This window comes from Achroia grisella, unplaced genomic scaffold, assembly GCF_030625045.1.
Source record: "Achroia grisella isolate CSIRO2021 unplaced genomic scaffold, CSIRO_AGI_Agris_v1 utg794, whole genome shotgun sequence".
NCBI lineage: Eukaryota > Metazoa > Arthropoda > Insecta > Lepidoptera > Pyralidae > Achroia > Achroia grisella.
The window spans coordinates 104,607-122,698 of NW_026713026.1; the positions used below are offsets into that span (position 1 = coordinate 104,607).

Sequence of the window (18,092 nt, forward strand, 5' to 3'; positions counted from 1 at the left end):
TCTACTACTAGTATTACCTGATTTCCAAACAAAAGTACTAACAATTCCATTCAAAACAAATGCTTATAAATCTGCTATCTTTCCTTAAACATAACTACGAGCTTCAACGATGTTTCATTTCTAGAGAATATAAAACTGAACAGCAGGCGAGGAGAGTGGACGGACCCGTGGATCGACCCCAATGAGCTGTTTCCGTACGTTGCACGTAAATAAATTTCGCTCAAGGCATTCTCTTAGATCGGACTGCCCTTTGTCCTTTGTTTGTTTGTTTGTCCACCGCAGTGCGCTTTTGTTCGGAGCATCCAAGCTGTCCACTTGGACCAAATTGAATTAGTTCAGGTCTGAAGTGCTGAATCTAATTCCAAAAGTCAATGTATACTTTTGGAAATAGATGAAACATTCGAGTTTCTGTTGACATAAACAGGAATTCCGACAGTGCAATATTCCAAAGTTGATAATTGGATCGAATCTATTCAGACATTTATTGTAATACACGAATGAAAGTGGATTGTTAGTAATGTGGATTGATAATCTTACTGCTAGCAATGTACCAGGTTGACCTCCACTCAGTTCCCCCTGGAAACTATCGTGATAAATTCTTGGTGAATTTGTCACGATGGGCTAACTGACCTGACCTCATGCTCATCCTATCATCCTCCACTGGTGCCCCCCCGCCGTAATCCGTTTAGCACAAGCGGATGCACCATTACATTATCATCCATAAAAAAAAATACACGAAGGAAGCCGGGTCTCATATTCTACCATTTAATAATGATATTAATAATAATCTGAACTTGTTAGATTACATAGTATATAACAAAGTATAACTGTTAAAGTATAACTGTCTGTTCGCTTATATATAATAAGTTACACAACAAATTTTAATGCAATTTTTAGAGATGGATAGAGTGATTCAAGAGAAAGATTTGTATGTATAATACATGTGTGTTGTACATAGAACAAGATAAGAAAATCAAAGACTTGTAAATCATCCGTGCGAAGACGTGACTGGTCGCAAGCTATATAATAAACTAGCTGTTCTCGCGACTTCGTCCGCGTGGAATTTAACTTTATTTCTCTAAAATAAAAATAGCCTAAGTAACTCCTCATTACATCAACTACCTGCCAAAAAAAATCCCATCAGAATCGATCCAGGTATTTCAGAGATTATCCGGAACAAACAGACAGACAGACAAACAAAAATTGTAAATAATGTTATTTTGGTGTATGTACTGTATTTATATTTATATGCATGTAGTAACAAACGGTTATTTCGATATTACAAACAAACACTCCAATTTTATTTATATGTAAAGATTATACAACGGATTTTAATGCAATTTTCAGAGATTGATAGAGCAATTCAAGAGAAAGGTTTGTATAATACAAGTAGTAGATAGAACAAGATGAGAAAATCAAAAATTTGTAATACATCCGTGCGAAGACGGGAGTGGTCGCTTGTTATATTATAAATTAGTGCTGGTTGGTAGTTTGTATTCACACGTTTCGACTTGAAAAATGTAAACTTACAAGGATTATTTAAAAGAGCAACACACAAGTGTTCTTTCTCGTTCTTCTTGTGATGAGACAGCTTTCCGAATGAGCGGTAGATTAAAAAAAATTGTTATGACTATTCAAAAGTGCTTAAATTTTATTTGAATACAGTATTTTGTATTACTATTCTGTCTAATAGAAATTTAAATATTCTATGTATAAGAGAAAATACCCAGACCGATACAAACAATCATACTAATGAATACAAATGTTTGTGCCGTGTGAGGAATCGAACACGCGACCATTGTAAGTAAGGCAGTCTGTTAAACCGCTACACCACCGAGGCTTTCGCAGAATAAACCTAGCAAACTCCAGAAGAATAGAAACAATCATACTCATGAATCCAAATGTCTGTACCGCGCGAGGAATCGAACCCACGATTAGAAACGCCAAATCACCGAGGCTATCAAATTATCAGTCTCAATCATTGTGGAGGTGTAAATAAACAAATGTATTATTCGTCGCCGCTTGGAAATCATTTTCTAAGTAAAAATCTGATTATACGCAGTTCATTGTTCTGTTTGATCTCGCTTTGACAAACAACCGGTATATCTTTGTATTGGATTTCGTTATTTGGCAAACAAACATGGCGTTGCGGATTTTGATTTAAGATCGGGGTCTGATTGTTTTTGAGATCTAACGATGAGTTGAATGTAATTCATACGACAGAATGTAATTCATAATCAGAAGACATGTTGCTGCCGTATTTACATTGTATTTTCTATTAAGAATTTTATTATATAATAATAATAATCTCAGGACAACGCAAACAGCGAATACAAATGTTTGTGCCCGTGTGTGGAATCGAACCCGCGAGCATCGGTCGTAAAGCGTTGTGCTAGACCGCTAGACTACCGAGGCCGTCAAATTAGTTAGTTAATTAGTTATTAGTTACTAGTTACCATACTCCTCTGAAACGGATTGACAGATTTTTATGAAGTATATGCATATTCAGTAGGTCTGAGAATCGGCTACTATGTATTCTTTAATTTATTTTTATACCCCAAGAGATAAGGGTTGTCAACCCCTAACATTTTATTTTTTATTTTTTAGACAATTTTTTTAAGTTTTTATAAAAATGCATTAAAAACACATACAACCCTAAATTTTCAAGCACCTTCCCCTATTTTGTAATTGTAATATAATACTAAAATTTATATGGCAAAACAACGTTTGACGCTACAGCTAGTATACGTATGTAATTAGTAAATCACGGTATTTTTTTTTATGACGCTGGAGACAAATGAGCACCTGATGGTAAGTGATTACCGCCGCCCATGAGCACCCGCAACACATCTTAAATTATGAATGAATGATCTATCTATCTGTATCTATCTGGAAATTTGACCATTTCTTATGTTTCTTCTTTGCACGACTATATGGCTGAATCATCATCGTATTTATCACAAGAATAGATATAAGCTGTGTATTTTAGACAGTGCTGCTGAGTTTCACCCGCCAGAAACTGAAATACCATCCTGATCATCTGGATGAATGGCGGTCTTCCACAGCACGGTTTTCTACAAACTTTTTGCCTCGCACAACCACATTGTGGAATCACCTTCCAGCAATGATATTTCCGAACCGATACGATATTGAAACCTTCAAGAAAAGAGCTTATTCCTTTTTAAAAGGCCGACAACGTACTTGCAATTCCCCTGGTGTTGCGGGTGCTCATGGGCGGCGGTAATCACTTACCATCAGGTGAGCCGCATGCTCGTTTGTCCCCTGTGTTATAAAAAAAAAATATACAGTACCTACATATCATAACATCTATTTATAGTTTTAATAAGTGGACGGAGTACATCAAGTATCACCAGAAATAGTCTGGAGGGATTTGGTTACATTTATTTTCATTGTAACTCACTACCACTATAAGTCTAAGTCCAAGAATAGAAATAATATGTATTCAAATAAACTTAATATAAGCTAAGCTATAATATAACATACACCGACTTATTTTCGCAAACTTTTTATATGTACGCACTTATTTTATATGTGACACCGAGCGTCACCGCGATCATCTGAATGCGACTACAATGTTGTGTAGAAAACGGGTAGATTTATATTAATTACATTGTGCGCACCCTCATATGTATTTATTAAAAAAATTACAAAGAACGAACGTATCGTGTATATTTATGTATATATACTGTTTAAACCTGATTCGAGGATTTGAGGGATGGTTGATAGATATTAAATTATGTTTATGAAATAAAAATGCAATGTTGCGTTAATGTCTCTGATAATTTTTGAATTTTATTCTTTTTTTATCTTTCTTTTTTATTATGCTTTTACGAATATGACAACGCACATATTTGTAGACTGCCAGTTACATTTGTATAGAAATTATACATATACGGATATACAATAATAAAATTAATTTTATAAAAAAAAAAAAAGATACAATATTTTGATAACGTAGTGCGTCGCCTATAAAGCTCTTTCGAATAGTATTTTTTTATTCTACGCAGACCAGACAATAAACATAGAAATAGCTTCTTCTAAATTAAAACACATTATCGACATAGAAATCGCTACGCACTCATTCTTTGTGTAATCAGATAATATGGTCAGCATTATACATTTTAAGTTAGTTATAAATGATAAAGGCCCTCAAATATTTGTTTTTTTTGTTACTAGTAATTCGCCCCGGCTTCACACAGGTGTACTTGAATATATATAAACCTTCCTCTAGAATCACTCTATCTATTAAAAAACCGCTCCAAAATCCGTTGTGTAGTTTTAAAGATTTAAGTGTACATAGGGACGGACAGACAGCGACAACGACTTTTTTTGTACTATATGAAATGAAATGAAATGAAATGAAATGAAAATGAAATGAAATGAAATGATATTTATTCAGTAGAAAACTAAAATACACATTAATCAAACAAAAAATAGAATAACAAACAGTGCGAACAATTACATACAAATAACAGTACACAAATTACATATGTGAGCGTGTGCACATGTATGTCTGTCGAAGCATCCACTGAATAGGTCCGTGCTCAGCATAATGCTGTAGCGGCTGGAGCGCTGCAACGCTGTTTTTCAGCACAAGACCTGGGGTGGTGTATTGCCGTGTTGTACACAATTTATGATATGATACAATACTTAATATATAATAAATTGATATAAATTAATATACATAAATACACATTTAGCTAAAATAGAGATAGTACACAAATGACAAGGCGATAATAGATATAAATACAGTCAAATAAAAGAGATACAGGAGAGGGTATATAAAGATACAGATATATAAATTGGTAATGTATTTTTGCCTAGATTGATTTTTGTACCTGCATGAAGTATTTTTTTAGGTGTCGTTTAAAAGTGTGAATTGATTTTAGATCTTGAATAGGTGGTGGTATGTTATTCCAGCAGTGAGTGGCGGCATATTTAAAACTTCCCCTAAATGCAGCTGTATTATGACTTGGAATTTTAAGTATATTGACATTTAATCGTATCGCGTATTGGTAACAGTTTTGCCTCCAGGTTAATTTATGGTACAGATAATGAGGCTGATTGGATGCCATTATACCGAACAGCAAAGTGGCCAGGTGGAGATTTCTCCTAGCGGTCATTTTGAGAATGTCATTATTATTCAAATATGGTGTTATGTGACTTCTGGGCGGTATTCTAAAACAGAAGCGAGCACAAGCGTTTTGGACTCGTTGAATTAAACGTTCTGTTCTTGATAACAAACATGGTCCATATGCTACATCTCCGTAATTTAATTTTGACAAAACCAGTGAATCCACTAAGCGTTTACGTAACTCCACTGATAGAAAATCGCGCATTTTATACAGGACTTTGAGTCTATAAAAACATTTCTGTACAGTGTTATTAATATGATCCTCGAACCGAAGTCCCGGGTCCATTTTTAAGCCCAAAACACGCACTGTGTCTACACGTTCTATCGTCTCGTCCATTATTTTGACAACTGGTTTACCTGACATTATTTTGGTAATTTGTTTCTTGCTACCCAAAATTATAAACTGAGATTTTAGCGGGTTTAAGACCAGTGAGTTCAATTCTGACCATTTAGAAATTCTGTTTAGATCTTCATTTATATGTTGAATAGCAGTAGATGTCTCACTAGGCATAAATGATATATACAGCTGCAAATCGTCAGCATATAATTGGTACTGACAGTAATGTATGCACTTAACAATATCCGCCGTATATATTATGAACAGCAATGGTCCAAGAATCGAGCCCTGAGGAACACCCCTACGTATTGCAAGTGGCTGTGATGATAAAATAGTTCCGTCCTCTTTTGTAATTTCAACAATTTGTTTTCTTTTTGAAAAGTAACTGTGAAACCAGTTTACCGTAACAGTGTCAAAGCCGTAATAAGCCAACTTAGAAAGAAGCAGTTGCACTTGAATAGCATCGAATGCTCGAGAATAATCCAAAAGAGACAATAGCGTACCCCTACCAACGTCTCGTGCTTCCAGGATGTTACCTATCACGTCTAATAAAGCTGTGGTTGTACTACGTTTCTTCCTAAAGCCAGACTGCAAGTCAGGCAATATAGCATTTGTCTCTAAGTATTCTACCACCTGCGAATGTACCACACGCTCAATAACTTTGGACAGACAAGGCAATATACTTATAGGGCGAAGATCTTTAAATTCAGTGGGATTATTATTTTTGGGAATTGGTCGCACTACAGCCATTTGCCAAGCTTCCGGAAAGCAACCACTTATAATGGATTTATTTATAATAGCCGTGATTGCTTCCAGCGAGTAAGGCAGAGTTAACTTTACCATTTCTAGGGTAATGCCATCATTCCCCTGCGCATTAGATTTAAGGTTATTTATAATTTTGAGTACGGCTGCCTGACTAATTGGTTTAAGGGTAAAAGTACAAGTACCATATCGATTGAACTCATAGAAAGTTAAATAAGATACACTGCTTATATTATGATCACCTGGAATATTTAAAAATGATTTATTAATTTTATCTGGGTCATCAAAAAATGAAGGTAATTCATGTTCATTAACTAAAGGCAAAAGATCATTTTTAATATTCTGCCACAACTTCTTTGAGTTGTTTATATTATTATTTATGTATTGATTGTAATAAGCTTTTTTTTCAGTATGTAAAGCAATGGTAGTGTGGCGCTTTAATTCCTTGTAATATATTTTATCACCATCTAGATTTGAGTTACGAAACTTAGCGTGTGCGTCATTTCTTAATTTTATTAGTAATTTTATATTATCAGTGAGCCAGGGAGTAGGACGAGATGTAATTTTTTTTATTTTTACTGGTGCATGAAGGTCAAATAATTGTAATATCATATTATTGAACGTTACTACCATTTCGTTAACATCATTATAGTCACAGATTGCATTCCATGGCATATGCTCTAAATCCGCAGAAAACAAGTGAGGCAAGATGTCCTTCATCGGGCGAAACTTAACAGTTTTAGGACGCGGTTTATCTTTTTTAACAGTAACTCACACGACAGGAATGAGTGGTGGCCGAGTTCAATTACGTGGTCGACACAGACGTTTCTAGCATTTGTATCAGTACATATTATGTCGATAAGTGTCTGACTGTTATTTATAAAATGTGTAGGCGTGTTAATAATTTGAGTCAGACTACAACGTTTAAAAAAGGCAAGCAACTTCTTTGATTTGCAGTCATTGACATCTATCAAATTAATATTGAGATCTCCGAGAAGAACTAGGTTATCGCAATGAGCGAATGAGGTTATGCTGTCCGTAATAGCATCCAGGAAAACGTCCGTATCGAGCCATGGCGGTCGGTAAGCCGTACCGATAAGTATTCGTTTATTATTTAAATTTAATGTCAGCCACATTTGTTCTACTGAGGGATGGACGGGATGCGCCCGCGCGCGAGCATTAACTCCCACTCTGATGTAAAATCCAACCCCGCCGCCGCGGCCCCCGCGCACCGCCGCCGGCCGCGGCGTGTGCCGTAGCCGATAGCCGGGCACTACGGGCGCACGCCCCTCCTCGCCCTCACGCAGCCATGTCTCATTAATGGCCATGATGTCGACCGAGTGGCGACTCATAGCCAGCAAAAACTCATCGTGTTTAGTCCCTAAAGATCCTACATTGAGAAACCCAAATTTTAAAAATTTATGTCGAGTATTGTGGAATGAGTGATATGAAATATTTATATATCTGAAATAGCATACGAAAATTATGGTAATATAGAGTAATATCACAGATAACATAATACTTGGTAATATGTTTAAGTGTAAAATGACGCTGCGATGCTATACTATACATATAAATCGTGTTGTCATATACAGAATTAAATACAGAAAAAATATTGTACAATGTATTAAGACTTAAGATATTTGTCGGATAATAGTGTAGTTTGATTTCATTTAAACGATCATTGCTAAAACAATTTAACCAATTCTTATAATTGATGGGAAAAGGATATATATAAATTTCAAATATAGGTGTTTGAAGTTCCACAACTAATATAATATAAGAAAAATATAGTAAAGCTAAAATTAGATTTCTGCTCGGTAACATTACAACAACCAAGACATATTTATTTTTACATTTAATACAGTTCGCAATGGTTATAAAGTTATAAGTCCAGTAGGTATAAAAATTGTATTGAGATCAGTTTCACGGCGCAGCACATGAGAGGGACTTGCAGAATCCTTCCTGGCGTAAATACGCCCTCGACGTGACCATACAAACCTCCAGCCCAGACGGCGACCCATTTCCCGCGCTTTTTGAAATAATGCACGGTTATATTTAGTAAGGCGCTCGTTGACATAGAACGGACGTGGAGATGAGGATGTATCGAAGTCCTCTGTAGTAGCACCCCGCCTGACACGAGCATTCCGGAGAATTTCATCTCGTACGTCACGCCGAGCGAGACGTACCGCGATGGGACGCGGGCGGATGGGCACGGCACCTTCGGCGCTCGTCGCATTTATATGGCGCGCTCCCATTCGTTCGGCACTCACGATATCTTGCTGAGTCAGACCAATACCCAACTTACTGGCAACTTGCATGACAATGTGCACAGGATTTTCTCCTTTTTCTTCAGGTATGTTGCTTATATCAATGTCATTTGCGAGTAGTTCCTGGTCCCTGTCGTTCAAGTCCTGCTTAAGTTGATTTATTACATCATTCAGCGGGGATACATCCGTAGGTTCTGATGGTATAGCGAGACGTTTCTCAATCTCGTTAATCCTAATATCCATCTTATCCATACGCTCATTACTAGATTTTATGCATAAACGCAAGTCTGTTAAGTCCGCTCGGAATTCCTGGAATTCACTCCGAATAGCACGCAATTCGTCTCTGACAAATCCAAGCTCAGTCATAATTTCCCTATTTGAGTTATGTTTCGACTCGGCGACGGAATCATCCAAAATGCTAGTATCCATAGCCATGCTCTCCGCAGGGGTGCCTTGTGACACAAAATGTTGAGGACCCCTAACTGGAGTATCAGGCTTGTTGTTCCGGATTACATTTTTATTACACTCAGGACACCGCCAGGTTGGAGCCACAGTGCCAGACAGTGGGCAATGCCACGCAGGCTCGGTGATATGTATTATGGCAGTTATTACATTTTGCAGCGTCCGATGCATTCAGAAACCTGCCGCAACCTCCGCACTTAGCCATTTGTAGTGAATATTGTTTGTTTTCAAACAAACTCCTCCAAGCGTCGTGAGATGGCGTTACTTGTATCAAGACTATGTATCACTGATTGAAGTGCGCCCATAAAATATTGTTATAAGGAGGGTAGGTTACGTATTTACCAGATTTCGTTAGTGGTTTGATTCCGTTTTTCTTTCACAAGACACTGAATTTAGACTGGATAACACTGTATACACTGTATCACAAATAGGTTTGTATGTATATATACTTTTCAGAATGAATTAGTACGTTTATCTAATTATTATAAAGCACAAAGTGACAACACAACCGCTATCAAAGACTGCTGGTGGCGCCCCTATAACTACGAATATACATTTTGGGTTAGCAAAAACAATTTAGATTATTTATAGGTAACTAGAACAACAATGGAAAATATACACACATTATGCGAGTGCCAAATATTGAAGGATTTCAAGTAAGCCTTGTAATGAGCGCGAAGTCACGTGTCTGCGAGCCGAGTGGGAAGCGAGCAACAGGCTTCTGAGTGAACTTCCGGCGACTCTGAGCAGCCTCGATGTAAGCCTTCGTCATTAGAAAGGCATCTGCGTTCGTAGGAATTGATTTTTTTTCTGCTCGCGCCCGCTTTTCGGCAAATACGCTTCAATCAATTTCTCGATTATGCAAATTGGGTGGCCCTCGTCGATTCAAATTTCATTTGAGGGGTATACTATAATCTGATAAAATCCATTCCGATTGGAGTCGTGTAATTTTAACTCGCTGATTTTTCGATGTGCCTTCTGCATGTAAAATGTTTAATCCGACGAACCAAGTGCTATCTGCTGTCCATTCGACGGTTAGGGTACGTTATAACATCTCTATATATATCCGTTTACTTCGTCACTTCATTCATATTCATGTGATTTTGTATTACATATTCTGATGTTAATCCTTACTTCCTTACTAATATTATAAATGCGAAAGTAACTCTGTCTGTCTGTCTCGCTTTCACGCCAAAACTACTGAACCGATTTAAATCAAATTTAATACATATATAGTTTAGAACCTGAGAAAGGACATAGGCTACTTTTTAATCCGAAAAAAGGGTTGTAAGGGGTTGAAAGGGGAGATAAAAGGATATATGGAAGTATCGACAATTTACGCGGACGAAGTCGCGGGCACATATAGTAATTCATATATATCTCCAGCTTAAATATTACATAGTATAAAATAAAATCGCTGTCGCTGTCCGTCCCTATGTATGCTTAATCTTTAAAACTGCGCAACGGATTTTGAAGCGGTTTTTTTAAATAGATAGACTGATTGAGGAAGGTTTATATATATAATACATGTGCACCCGTGCGACGCCGAGGCAAGTAGTAAGTCATAAATCTGGAAAATAGTTCTTTACAAGAACAGAAGGTTATCAATCGGTTTTGAAACACACCTGACGTTAGACAATAAATGCGAGTTTCCTTTACTAACTACGCCATATTTTGTAAGGTCATGGGACCTCATTTGTTTTCAGGTGCATGTAATAACGGGACCTATTATATGTAATAGCAATTGAGTAGATGCGCAGGTGGCGAGGTGGATTGTATTTTGTTGGGATAAAAGCGTTTCTGTCTGCAGGGCCCAAGAGTGGAGCGAGGATGTGGGGGAGATCGCAGGGCGCAGGGCGCAGGGAGGGTGTACCTTACATGGGAGAAAACATACAAGGCTCTTATATACTGTTTTAAGTTCGCGGTCACCATCATTACTAGACCCTAAGAAACCTTATATACCCTTCTTAATATATAATTCCGTACTTGAACAAATATTGCCACGAAATCATTATATATCCTATATAATGAACTGTGCACCCTCTTGCATTTCTATATAAAGACAGAAAAGGAAAGTCTGTACGAAAGTTTATCATTACATAGTATAAAACAAAGTCGCTGTCGCTGTCTGTCCCTTTGTATGCTTAAATCTTTAAAACTACGCAACGGTTTTTGATTTAATAGATAGAGTGATTTAAGAGGTTTATATGTATAATACAGGTACACCCGTGCGAAGCTGGGGCGAGTAATAATAATCCCATCAAAAACATAAATGTGAAATGATAGCCGAGTTTAATATTATGATATATGCCTTGATTGTTGACTTCTACGACAAAAGAGGTGAGATCTAAATGGGTGCCAAGTTCAATGGTCTGTCCTGAAATGTATTTATAACAATATAAAATATCATTTCTTCTTATAACTTAGGATAATATACTGTAGCCTAAGGTCTGACTTGGCCAGTTCTCATATACCAATTATTACTTTCGATTGCTAGTTACTATTAATATTAAAATAGGAACCGACAAGTAACATGTTTAGAACTTGCGAAGGCTACAGTATATTATCCTAAGTTATAAGAAGAAAATATATTTTATATTGTTATAAATACATTTTAGGACAGACCATTGAACTTGGCACCCATTTAGATCTCATCTCTTTTGTCGTAGAAGTCAACAATCAAGGCGTATATCATAATATTAAACTCGGCTATCATTTCACATTTATGTTTTTGATGCACGTGAGCAGCACCGTGTGTATATTACACGGTGCTGCTCGCCAGTTGTCTTACTTGAAACTCGGCTTGACACGCTACCGCGTGTCTAGATAATAATAATAATTCTTTATTCTAAAAAATATTATATTTTACAAAGTAGGGTAGTGTAACGATAATATCCACATCAGTAAATAACACTGTGTCGGGGCCATCCACGACCACCTCCTTGAGACAGAGTAGCTAATTATTTATAAATATAATTAGTAAATCACGGAATCTTTCCACTGCTTGGCTATAGACTCCCTAATGTCTGGAATCCAGTGATTGGTTTAATTAAACAACAACATAAAACACTATCAGAAAGTGTGTGGTGTGACAAGAATGGATAAGATAAAGAATGAATACATTAGAGGAAGTATGAAAGTGGCGCCGGTGTCGGAGAGGTTGAAGAGTAATCGTCTATCGTGGTATGGACATGTAATGCGTAGGAACGAGGATAATATTTTAAGAAAGGTGTTACAAATGAATGTGGATGGTTATAAGGGCAGAGGAAGGCCAAAAAAGAGATGGATGGACTGTGTGAAAGATGATATGGTAAGAAAGGAAGTAAATAACGCGATGACTGCGAACAGGGATGAATGGAAGCGAAAAACATGATGATGACTATCAGAAAGTGTATTAAGACGTGAAGATACTGTGAGTATAGTTTGTCGAGATGAATATCCAGCGAGTTCCAATAGCAACAAACGAAGACGTGTGAAGGTAGACGCATATGTCTGGCCATAAACATTTATTTAACATCTACCCGCTGCTCTTCAGTTTAAAAAGTATTTTTGTCATTTTTACAATGACGTGTAACGTATTAAATAATGTTATATGGGAATTGCGTAAGGTTTTACTACAGAGTCTGTCCAGAAAAGAAGATTCAAATCATATTCATATTACAAATGGGATAGATTGCGAGTATGGATGGATTTTTGTTACTCTTTCACGCAAAAATTACTGAACGAACTTTGCTGATACTTTATAATAATACTAGCTTTTATCCGCGGCTTCGCTCGCGTTAATTTATCCCCTTAGGGGTGGAATTTATCAAAATCCTTTCTTAGGGGATGCCTACGCCATAGTAGATTTATGCATGCAAAGTCTCAGCCCGATCGGTTTGAAATTGACAAAGTTTCATACAAACTTTCATCCCCTATTTTATCCCCTTGGGGGTAGAATTAATCAAAATCCTTTCTTAGCGGATGCCTACGTCATAACATCTACCTGCATGCCAAATTTCAGCCCGATCCATCCAGCGGTTTGGGCTGTGCGTTGATAGTTCACTATGTCAGTCACCTTTGAGTCATATTTAGATGTAGATTATGAGCTGAGCTATGAGCACTTAAATAAAGTATATTGTTCGTACATTATCAAGATATTGTGTGATTTTTCGTAAGTTAAGAAAATGTTGTTATTCGCAAGCGATAAAAGCGTTCCAGTGTCGGAGTGGTCGGGTGTCGCGGGCAAACAGTCTGAAGGGCGACGTCACTCACTTCGCTACAAGCTGTGCGGGACAGAGAAATAGCATCACACAGAAGAGACACCGTTATTGCATCCTCATGAGAGAGAGGACTATTTTTTTTTCTCTTTAATTTGACACATACAGTCATTAAAAAAAACTTATATATTAAACATTATTACTAAAAAACAAGACATTGAGTATAGAAAATTAATTTAACAGTAGTATTTACTAAAATGAATCGCTTCAATAAATTATTTAAAAGAGGAACAGACAAGTTTCTTGCTCGTTCTTCTTGTGATGAGACAGCATTCCGAATGAGCGGTAGATTAAAAAAAAATGTTATGACTATTCAAAAGTGCTTCAATGTAAGTTTATTTGAATAAATGATTTTCTATTCTATTCTATTCTTCGTTGACATTTAATAATAAGCTAAATATGTCAGTTAGAGATGTACACAGGTTTTTGTAAACAGTACATATATATATTATACTTATATAAAAAAATTAAAATTATAAAAGTTCGCTATAAATTCAGGAAAGACAAAGTTTAGTAATTCCTTGTATGTATATGACGCCGATTTTTTTTTTTTGTTATTTTTAAGATTGACTTTTTATAAGTTGCAAGTGAGACATTAAAAGGGTCCAGTTCAGAGAATTCGGTATTGTTTTGTTTTAAGCAACGATGAAATCAGTTTGCAGTAAAATTCTTTTTAAACTAAACTAAATTATTGAAGCTGTTACTACCACGTGCTGATCGATGTTGGGTACGATGACTGTTGGCCAGAAATATCTCTTTAGTTCCCACATTTACTATATCAGTCCATACTTTATGTTATGTAGTTTTACATTGACGAGACGATGTAGGTGGCATACTAGCTGTACCCGCGACTTCGTCCGCGTGGAATTTAACTTTATTTTTCTAAAATAAAAGTAGCCTAAGTTACTCCTTGTTACATCAGCTACCTTCCAATAAAAGTCCCGTCAAAATCAGTCTAGCCATTTCAGAGATTAGCCGGAACAAACAGACAGACAGACAGACAAAAATCGTAAAAAAATGATATTTTGGTGTATGTATATTCATATGCATGTAGTAAATCGGTTATTTCAATATTACAAACAGACACTCCAATTTTATTTATATGTATATATATATATATATATGATAGTAAACTGACGATTGTACATTAAAATATCGATCTTATAGGGAAGCAGCACCCGTTCACGAGTATGACGGATAAGCCAGCCATCATTGCACGCAACCATATTAGAGGGAGCACCTCGACTACCCACCACAAGTTTGAACTTTATAACGAGCAAGACTGTTTCAAGTTACTCCACTACGTCAATTATATTATTACAAGATGTACCCGCGACTTTGTCCGCGTGAATTTTCGATACTTCCATATAACCTTTCATCTTCCCTTTCAACCTCTTACAACCCTTTTTCGAATTAAAACGTAGCCTTTCTCAGGTTCTATACTATATGTGTACTAAATTTCATTTAAATCGGTACAGTAGTATTGGCGTGAAAGCGAGACAGACAGACAGAGTTACTTTCGCATTTATAACATTATAGTAAGGATTATCGCAGTCAGTATCTTACTAATATATAGTTCCTTCCATTTTTCCATTAGCCCTGGTTTTAAGCATATAAAACGTTCGGGAATTACAAACAACGCGGTGGGGGATCGAATGGGCAAATATATCGAATGTCGATAAGCGGCGCTTGTTAATGTTTTAAAAGCAGTACTTAAGTGTTGTGATAAACGACATCATGATGTACTATCTCGCGATTTCATTTGCTTCTTTGTCTTTTTTTTATATAACACAGGGGACAAACGAGCATGCGGTTCACCTGATGGTAACTGATTACCGCCGCCAATAGCACCCGTAAGGGGAGTTGCAAGTACGTTGTCGGCCTTTCAAAAAGGAATAAGCTCTTTTCTTGAAGGTTTCAATATCGTATCGGTTCGGAAATACCATTGCTGGAAGGTGATTCCACAATGTGGTTGTGCGAGGCAAAAAGTTTCTAGAAAACCGCACTGTGGAGGACCGCCATTCATCCAGATGATCAGGATGGTATTTCAGTTTCTGGCGGGTGGTACGGTGGTGAAACTCAGCAGCACTGTCTAAAATACACAGTTTATATCTATTCTCGTGATAAATACTATCTCACTCACTCTCACGCCAATATCACGAAGATATTCAGTCATATGGGGGAGAGATCTTTGGGGGAGGCCTATGTCCAGCAGTGGACGTCTTTCGGGCTGCGATTATTATTCAGCCATATAGCCGTGCAAAGAAGAAACGTAAGAAACGGTCAAATTTCCAGATAGATACAGATAGATAGATCATTCATTCATAATTTAAGAGCTGTACTCTTGTCGGTGGAGCTCCCGCCACCTTCCACGATCTTCTATCAGTCCTTTTAGCTGTTGATACGACACGACTCCAACTTTTTCTTTAACTTGCTTGATATAGCTGTGTCTCGGTCTTCCCCTTCCTCTCTTTCCATCTATTTTTCCTTCAATAATGTTATTAATTAGTTCGTCGTGTCGTATCAAGTGCCCCAACATTTTCCCCCGTCTATTCTCAATAATATCTATGATCTGTCTCTTTTTTTTAACACTTCCAAGCACTTCTTCATTCCTTATTTTATCTTTCCAGCTAATTCTTTCCATTCTTCTCCAACACCACATTTCAAAGGCTTCCAGTTTATCTCTTTCCTTTTGTCTTGTCCACGTCTCACAGGCATACTCCAGATGTAGGTCTTGATATGTCGTTTCCGAGAGGACTTTGATATATTAGCTCTCAAAAGATGTTTTTTATCATTAAATTCTCTTTTAGCTATACCTATTCTAATATTAATGTCCTTAGTACATCTGGAGTCACTGGTAATCAAACTACCTAAATATTTAAATGTGTCTCATTTTCAAATTGTATTTTTTTTATTCTTGTAGTATTTCTGTTATAGGCTTTATGTTTTTCTACTGTGTTTATTTCAGTTTTTTTGGTATTCATATTTAGTCCATATGTTTTAAAATTTTTATTCATTATGTCCAAAAGTGTATGAAGCTGTGTGTAGTCTTCAGCTAGGGCAGCTATGTCGTCAGCAAATCTTATAAAATGTTTGTCCGTTATTTGAATACCTCCCTGGTGTAATTCTGTTATTTCTTTTACTGCAGCATCCATAAAGATATTGAAAAGGAGAGGTGAAAGTGGACATCCCTGTCGTACTCCCTGTTTAATTAAAAAAGATAGATAGATAGTTAAAAAATTTATTCACGTTAATGGCACTCACACAAGGAACTGTAATAATAGGAACAAAAATAAAACAGATATACAATTACATTAGTCAAGTCAAACAAAATACAACACACAACAAATATACAGATAAAATAAAATGCAATACAGTTAGTAAAAAAAACGGTGTGAGTAACGTAGTGTGTGTACATAGCCCATACGCAAAAAGGCAGCATCTCAGTGTATTATTTGCAGCATACAAGCAGAAGACCACTGATATTCAGGCACTGCCCAGAGACATACGCGAGGACGCATGTAACAAGACCACAGCTTGTAATCAGCCTTATTATATTATCATAAATAGTAATAATAATAAAAAAATATATAATAAAACTAGCTGTTCTCGCGACTTCATCTGCGTGGAATTAACTTTATTTTTATATAATAAAAGTAACTTAAATAACTAAAAATTATTTTGTTCGTCTTAATTTATTCGTTCCATTGGGTACTGATAGGTTCAAACTAATACATTTACATCCTGCATCATCCCTTATTTTATCCCCATGAGGGTTGAATTTATCAGAATCCTATTTAAGCGAATGTCTTCATCATAGTAGTTCCAATCTTTAATTTCAGTTCAATCAGTTGAAAATCTAAGAAGATTTATACAAACTTTCATCCCCTAATTTATCCCCTTAGGGGTAGAATTTATCAAAATCCTTTCTTAGGGGATGCCTACGTCATAGTAGCTTTATGCATGCAAATTCTCAGCTCGATCGGTTTAAAATTGACAAAGTTTCATACAAACTTTCATCCTCTAATTTGTCCCCTTGGGGGTAGAATTAATCAAAATCCTTTCTTAGCGGATGTCTACGTCATAACATCTACCTGTATGCCAAATTTGAGTCCGATCTGTCCAGTGGTTTGGGCTGTGCGTTGATACGTTACTATGGTCGAGCTGATACTGTTATGATGGCTGGCTCATCCGTCATACTTGTGAACGAATGCTGTTGTAGGGACTAGTCTTCTCTTATCACTACGATTTAATCTCATTGTGTATTTATATTTGACCCTAATAAATTATTGTTGGTTGGTAGTTTGTATTCACACATTTCGATTGGTAAAATGTGAACTTATAAGGATTATTTAAAAGAGCAACACACAAGTTTCTTGCTCGTTCTTCTTGTGATGAAAAAGCTTTCCGAAAGAGCGGTAGATTAAAAAAAATATTATGACTATTCAAAAGCTTAAATTATTATTTGAATATATGTATTAAATTTCTATTCTATTATTATATATATTCGTTTACCTAAAACTAATAAGATTTTATACGTATAAATTTTATTGTGCTTCTCGTCAAAGCAAAATAAGGTAAATAACTTACCACCGAGAACTCGGCATGTGAGGAGCACGTCCTCCCCTTCTTCGTGAGGGCCGAGGGTCGTGGTGTTGATAACTCGGCCATATCGGTCCACCACCACTGGCTTTTCAGGAGGCACTGTAACAAGGATATAACAATTGTTCAAACTTCAAATTATTAAAAACTAGCTACTTGCCCCGTCTTCGCTCGGGTTTACATGTATTATATATACTACTTCCTCTTGAATCACTCTATCTATTAAAAAACCGCTTTAAAATCCG

The 18,092-nt window shown here is 36.4% G+C and overlaps 1 protein-coding gene across 1 annotated transcript in view; it reads right to left on the reverse strand.

Moving 5' to 3' along the window:
* Positions 1-18,092, reverse strand: part of LOC131851627 (nephrin-like) — a gene marked incomplete at its 3' end in the record, with an annotated part of 550,959 nt that overhangs the window by 95,910 nt on the left and 436,957 nt on the right. The window contains exon 5 of the mRNA XM_059202146.1: positions 17,836-17,949. Within this exon, the coding sequence (XP_059058129.1) occupies positions 17,836-17,949 (114 nt within the window). The remainder of the gene's footprint in view (positions 1-17,835; positions 17,950-18,092) is intronic.